The sequence below is a fragment of the Colobus angolensis genome, unplaced genomic scaffold (genome assembly GCF_000951035.1).
Source record: "Colobus angolensis palliatus isolate OR3802 unplaced genomic scaffold, Cang.pa_1.0 Scaffold51, whole genome shotgun sequence".
Classification (NCBI taxonomy): domain Eukaryota; kingdom Metazoa; phylum Chordata; class Mammalia; order Primates; family Cercopithecidae; genus Colobus; species Colobus angolensis.
Window position 1 is genome coordinate 5,089,737 of NW_012118599.1, and position 7,838 is coordinate 5,097,574.

General features: G+C 39.8%; 1 protein-coding gene across 1 annotated transcript in view; it reads left to right on the forward strand.

Annotated features, from left to right (window-relative positions):
- Window positions 1-7,838, forward strand: part of PKHD1 (polycystic kidney and hepatic disease 1 (autosomal recessive)) — a 475,948-nt gene that overhangs the window by 59,284 nt on the left and 408,826 nt on the right. The window contains 2 exon segments of the mRNA XM_011960244.1: window positions 372-1,979; window positions 3,701-3,844. Coding sequence (XP_011815634.1) covers window positions 372-1,979; window positions 3,701-3,844 — 1,752 coding nt within the window.

The window sequence follows — 7,838 nt, forward strand, 5'->3', positions numbered from 1 at the left end:
TAGTATATGGGATAATATGTCCAATAATATAACATATGATAAGACGACTAAGAAATTTGGTTTTTCATTAGTGTATAAGTTGATTAAAGTGGTGGCTTCTAGGATATACAAAGGTACTTGAAAAGTTTGTGTTAAAGGCATCCTTCCTATATAACAATTTGTATTATTTTACTGTTATGTGAATTTACCACATCTGACTCCTGTCTAAATAATTACAAATTTAGCATTGGTGTGGGTGAGAAAAAATAATTGAGGTTTCACTAACACATGCCCTACCTTCCACTTAATTGCCCTAGGACTTCCGCAGGTGCTGTGAGTGCTTAGTTCAGAATATCAGCTGTAATATTTTGTTTTCCATATTCATATTTTAGGAGGGACCATCCTCAGCATCTCAGGAATAGGCTTCAGCAGGGACCCAGCTTTGCTTTGGGTACTTGTGGGCAATCGGTCCTGTGACCTTGTGAACTTAACGGAGGCGAGCATCTGGTGTGAGACCCTGCCGGCCCCCCAGATACCCGGTGCAGGCGCTCCCACTGTCCCAGCTGCCGTGGAGGTCTGGGCTGGCAACAGGTCCTTCGCCCATGGTCCTTCACCAAGCTTGGTGGGGGATGGCTTCACTTTCATGTATGAAGCAGCAGCAACACCAGTAGTCACTGCCATGCAAGGCGAAATCACAAATAGCAGCCTGAGCCTGCATGTGGGAGGAAGTAACCTTTCCAACTCAGTCATCCTTCTGGGGAACCTGAACTGTGATGCTGAGACACAGTCCTTCCAGGGTAACTCAAGCCTGTCTGGATGCTCCGTCCCTCTTCACAGTCTGGAGGCCGGCATCTATCCTCTGCAAGTACGTCAGAAGCAGATGGGATTTGCTAACATGTCTGCGGTGCCCCAGCAATTTGCAGTGACGCCTCGGATAATGGCCATCTTCCCATCGCAGGGCTCGGCATGTGGTGGGACCATACTCACTGTGAGGGGGTTGCTTCTTAACTCTAGAACGAGGTCGGTTCGGGTTGACCTCTCAGGTCCTTTCACTTGTGTGATTTTGAGTTTGGGAGACCACACCATTCTCTGCCAGGTTAGCCTGGAGGGTGACCCCTTGCCTGGAGCTTCCTTCTCCCTGAACGTCACGGTCCTGGTCAATGGGATAACCAGTGAGTGTCACGGGAATTGCACTCTCTTCATAAGGGAAGAGACAAGTCCTGTCATGGACACCTTGTCCACAAACACCAGTGGGTCTCTGACCACTGTGCTGATTAGGGGTCAGAGGTTAGGCACCACAGCTGATGAGCCAATGGTGTTTGTGGATGATCAACTTCTTTGTAATGTAACTTTTTTTAACACAAGCCACGTTGTGTGCCAGGCAAGAGACTTGGCCCCAGGACCCCACTACCTGTCAGTTTTTTATACAAGAAGTGGGTACGCTTGTTCTGGTAATGTTTCCAGACACTTCTACATTATGCCCCAAGTATTTCATTGTTTTCCTAAGAATTTCAGCATACATGGTGGAAGCCTCTTGACCATAGAGGGCACAGGCCTGAGAGGACAGAACACCACGTCAGTCTACATTGACCAGCAGGCCTGCCTGATGGTGAACATCGGTGCTGAGCTCATCCAGTGCATTGTTCCCACAGGGAATGGCTCTGCTGCCCTGGAAATAGAGGTAGATGGACTTTGGTATCACATAGGAGTCATTGGTTATAGCAATGCCTTTACCCCAGAATTGATCTCTGTTTCTCAGAGCGATGGCATCTTAACCTTTGCAGTGGCCCAGATCTCAGAAGCTGCAAACATGGACATTTTTATAGGAATGTCACCCTGCATGGGTGTCTCTGGTAACCATACCGTTCTTCAGTGTGTGGTCCCTTCCCTTCCGGCTGGGGAGTACCACGTCAGAGGCTATGACTGCATCAGAGGGTGGGCCTCATCTGTCCTGGTGTTCACTTCAAGAGTTATTATTACAGCAGTGAAGGAGAACTTTGGTAAGTCAAGCAAATAAGACAGCACACTTTCTTTATGTAAATGAATTGGTAGCTCCTTTCACTTCTGGGAAGAAGAAAATTAACATGATCTGCCTGATGGAAGGAAAGAGAAGCCCACTGGCTTCTTACAATCCCAATTCCTTCCTGAGGCTTGTCTTTGTTACGCTCTGTTTATGAAGCTTTTTAAATTTATTTTTATCAAGGAAACTGTGCATTTTACTGCATATGCACAGTTTCACAGAAACTATGCATATCAAAGGAACTGTGCAAATGTTTGATTGCATTTTAATTTGATGCATTAATTGAATTTGTGTTTTAAATTTGTATTTTAAATTTGTAAAATACAACTGGATTTGAATTTTAAATTTGTATTTTAAATTAAATAACACCATTTGTAAGAGCATAATTTGATCATTTAAGAACGTGAATGCCTTCACTTAGTTTTAGACCCTGTCTGCCAATTTGCATTGTTTAAAATTTATTATTTGTTTTATCATTTTGTAATATTTCACAAGTGGACTCATATTTCAACAATAATAAGCCAAATGTATAGAACAATTAAACTGATTGAACTGTTTTCTCCCTTTAGATATACCAAAAATTGCCTAGCCTTTCCTTCCAGTGAAGAAAAGATTTCAATTTCTATTCACTTAGAGCCTTATTGCACTTGAGATAGTTCAAATTTAGTTATGATTTAGAAAGTATAGAAAAAATTATAGAAACAGAATCTTAGACTGACGAAGTACTAACTAAGACATTTCTCAGAACAAATTTGGTCTCAGCTTGGTGGAACACTGTGGGGACTGGGATTTGGCTCGAGTCTGTCACTAATTTAGCTAACTTATGCTTGATTTTTCTAAAACTCAACTTCCTTATTTGATAAAGGAATTTGGACTGGATGATCCCCAAATTCCCCTTTCTACTCTCTGAGATTCCATGTTTTTATGATGGAAGAGCAGGGAAATAAGAAATGCATCTTAAACAAAAGCATTATTTTTGAGTTAGTCAAGTACCACCTAGACTTGGTATGAAGGCAGTAGTGATGCGAACTCTGTATCTCAGTGTGAACTAGAAATGTGGATTAGTTTTACTCATACGAATGTCCCAAAACATGTACTGTTATTGCATCACTATTAACAATAGCAAAAGAGGAGAAATAATGGAAATTTCAATTGATAGAAAAATAGTTACATAAATTGTAGCATGGCCCTATAATGGAATTCTAAGTAACTATTAAAATGAACTGTATCCATAGAGTTTTGGAAAAATATCTATGCTATACTTTGAAGCAAAAAAGCAAGCTCCAGAATAATATGGATAGAATAATCCTTTGAATCAGAAACATAGATCCTTAAAAATTCTGGAAGGAGCCATAAGAAACTCTATACCTGGATACCTCCAGGGAGGGAGTCAGGTGGTTGGGGGAATTTTTACTTTCATTTTATGGCTCTTTGAATAAAAAGTTTAAAAACTATAAATAAGCATTAATTTTCTATATAAAGCACAATAGGGTGTTGAATGTGATTGGGATCAGACAGAACCAAGGCCAGAGCCTGAGTGGAGAGGAAACTGGGGCTAGCAGGCACCTCAAGCCAGTTGTGTGAATTCTGAGGATGTGAAAAGAAGGATGGGTAGTGAGGAAGCAAAGGTTTGAATTTTGAGTTGAGTAAAGAAGGGAGGTTTGCATGTATGATCATGAGCTTGTACCTTTGGCTTTAAAGGCTGCCTGGGTGGAAGGCTGGTGCATGTGTTTGGAGCAGGATTTTCTCCAGGGAATGTCTCAGCTGCTGTGTGTGGTGCTCCCTGCCGAGTCCTGGCTAATGCTACAGTGTCTGCCTTCAGCTGCTTGGTTCTGCCCCTGGATGGTGAGTAAAGATGCCACACACATACGTTTTAAAGCATATATACGGGAATGATATTCTTTGGTTAATTCTATTTTTGTGATTAATGCTGTACTGACTACTAATTTCTCTATGTGTGCCTAGGAAAAGAATTTCTCTACTCCCCATATAAAATGATAGTGCGAATCTGGGGCCACCTGTTACAATGATTCATAATAACTTTTGTCATATTAATAGGTCAATGTTAGATGAATATTGAAACACTTATCACCTGTGTTCTTAACTGCAGTCTTAGGATGATGGAGGAAGTAATTCTGAATTCTGAATATTAGTTTCAATGACAGCTATAGGAGTCACGGAGGAAACAAGCTCTTGGCTTTGTTCTGAGGTGAGGTTGCTGAAGACATCTGCTTATTGGAGGTACCAGTAAATGGATGGAGATTGTCAAGCTGGATATCACTTGAAAATTAGCTTTGTGTGTTCAGAGTTTGGTTTCTTATTACAAGCAAAAGAGCCAACACTCATGTTGTCTTCTTGTTCTCCAATGTTCACATAATTACTTATTTCTTATTCAGTAAAACACCACAATTGCTCACTACTTTAAGCAGCGTAGCCGTCATATAAATTGTGGTGTGAGAAGCCATGTCTTTGTGGGGAAAGAGATGAGAGAGGAAGTTGCAAAGCTTGGGGATTCACAACACATAGTAATACCCCACTGAGCTTCAGGAAAAAAGAGTCAGAAGGAAGAAATTCCTGTTATTACTACAGGACCTTACTGCATTTGAGATAGCTCATATTGAGCCAGGTGATTATCTTGTTTGCCTAATTGTAAATCTTGTACCGGTGCACTTAACCATTTACATCCTTCCTTTCTGTGTAGTGTTGTAAGTTGTATTCCTAACTTATTTGTCTGCAACTTGAATGTGGGCTAAAGATTTACAAACTGATAAAAGCACCACATCACCTGAGCTTGGACAAGAATTTAATGATGGATAATGCTATTGTGATGGAAGTTTGTGCTGTGTTGTCTTATACAAAGAGGAGAAGGAGGAGAGGGAGGGAGGAGGGGGAAGAGGGAAGAGGAAGAAGGGGAGGAGAAAAACAATTTTTGTTTAAAATGCTAGAAATTGAATTTCCTATTATCATCATGTATATAAGCACAACATTATGGAAGAGAGATAGATTCCACAATGGGAAATTTAAGACACAATAGAAGATTGAAGTTGAAAACATTGTCTGTTTGATTCACTGCTGTCCCTCCTCGGCTTGGAACAGTGTTGTTGAGGGTATGTGTAAAATTAATGCTTGATGAGGAATAAATGAAAGATCAGGAAACAGTGGAAACAGAAAGCCAAGACTGCACATTTATAGGCTCTAATTTTTAACTAATACTGCTACATTTTTTTAAAAAGCTTTCACATATACATTGCTCAAATTAATATACTTTTAAAAGCCCCGTGTTACTATTTCAAAACACTTAATTTCAACTAGTATAAGACAAAAGTCAATGATGTTTCAGGGTCAGGTAAGTTGTGATATTTTAGGTTTTATAACTTCTAGGGGAAGAATAATGAAAAAATTACTGTGTTTAGGAAGATTTAGAAAAACATTCCTTGATTTTTTTAAAGAGGAAAATGAGTGGGAAGCTGTAACTATTTATATGGCCACTAGGTGTCACCAAACACTCATTGATTGTGCAATACACACTTACTCTAGAGAAATGCATAATTTAACTAATTTTCCTTTCATAAAAAAGTCTTTTAAAATACTTTCAATCAGAATGTCTAAAGATTGAGAGGAAATTGTGAGAGCCAATTCCAGAGGTTTCTTACTTAAGATCCAAGATGGGATTTGGGGATTCTGTTAACCTGCTGAAACTGGATGAAGCATTTTGAGTATATGATAGTGTATTTTTTTTTTCCCTAGGAAGTAGGTCTATAATGGACATCAAATTGTCAAAAGGGATATGTCTTAGACATTACTAGAAACTACTACTAATTTCTCCATTTTCAGACAGGATTGAGTACAACCAAGTTAGCTAAGAATCACTTGTATTTTTAAAGATTTTTCAGAGGAGAATTTCCCAGCAGCAACCCTTACTAGTGTTTTGCAATTGCTCTTCTCAGAGAAATCCATCCTCTGCCTGATGGATGCTCCCCTACTCTAATTTTTTCAATCTTAATCAGCGGGTGGTTCTTTGGAAAGCTGAGTAATCTCAGTTCCTCTATGGCAGTGGATCTGGAGCAGTAGCTGCAGGGGCCTCACCTGGGAGCTTGTTAGAAATGTGAATTCTTGGGCCCTACTGAATCAGAAACTTTCCAAGTAAGCATTTTAGTATCTCACTTCTCAGCCCTCTCTGAAATCCTACATTCTTTTCTGATTTGAAGCTCCAAACGAGGAAGCTGTTCTATACGAGCAAGTTCTGGTCAAATTGGGTAACATCATAAGATGCCTGTGTATTGTCTGATCCCATATTTGTTTGTAAAATTATAGTGCCATCTTGCTGGTTAATAAGCTTTCTGTTCCCTACTGTTATCCCAAGGGGTGCGTGTGTGTTCGCACGTGTTTCTACCATGGCTGCACACAGCAGGACTTTCCTCATATTTATATGATTTCCTTTTCTCTTTTGTAGTTTACTATCTTACTCTTTTCATTTGTTCTTTTGTTTATTTCTGTTAACTTCTCTCATTTGCCAAGGTCGCTTTGAATTCTGACCCATGCTTTGAGTTTTTTTCTTCAGTTTGACTTTGTACAATAGAGTGATGTTTCACATTCCAGGTTACAGATAATGACCCTGAACTCAAACGTTCCTAATTATTGTTTTGTTTATGCCTATGCCACAGGACTAATATGTTTTCTTTACATGTGTGGGGCAGGGGGAGTTAAAGCAGGGGGCTCTACAAGTGTGCTTTTGCTATTTTGGGTGTCACTCATTTTTACCATCCCCACAAATTGTACTTCTAACAATAGGAGAAATTTACTTGTTCCTGTAATGAGTTGCCAAAACATCCTGTTAGGTGAAACTAATACTTTGTGTTTGTTTAAAATGAGCACAATCTTTGCTCTTTGGCTTTCTTGCATTTATACCTTGAATTATACCACATGACGTTTTCATGGAAACTTTAACTTTTCCATAAGGCAAGGAAAGTGAAAGTGAGTAAGGTCACACAGCTATTTAGTGGCAAAACTCTGAGTAAAACCCGTGGATTTTGATCTCCAGCCCTGGGTGATTTTCATAATCCAGCTTGTCAATTTGCATCTACTTAATCACCTTTAATGAATTCATTATTTTATAGGTGTGGAACTTGTTTTTGTTTGCTTTAGGGCTTACTAACTGGAAAGTTCTTATGTTTTGTCTGTTCATACAAGAGTCCTACTGTCAGTCATTTTTATTGCTCTAATTCATTCAAAACACATTCACAGCCAACCTCCTAGGTGCCAGGTGCTTTAGAATATAACAGCAACAATAGTACTCTTTGGGCACAGTTGCATAACTACAAACCCTCTCCTATGTACTTATCTCATGTAACCCTTGCTGCAGCACTGTAATGAGGCGGGGAAGCACAGGTCTAACCCCACGGCCCTTGATAACCTTTGTTGCATACTCACATGGGCAGGTTTGCTACAGAGGAATCAGGCTACAGAGATTTTTTTCTTTTTCCCTCTTTATTAAGGTTTTCAGACAGAGCTGCTCCTGAACCATCTCATGTGGAGCTTTGTTCATCTTCTAGTTAAAGATTGTTTCCAGTCTGCCTCATGATGTGCTTTTTATATGTGTGTCAGGACTCAGAAAAAAATGGCCTGAGAGTCAGAGTGCTTCAAATACTTGCTTTTTATCTCTATAACATGTTAATGTTTATAATTATATGAAAATCAAGAAATCCACAAACTTATCCAAGTCAATGAGACAAACAACCCAATAGAAAAATGGGCAAGGCCGGGTGCGGTGGCTCAAGCCTGTAATCCCAGCACTTTGGGAGGCCGAGACGGGTGGATCACAAGGTCAGGAGATCGAGAC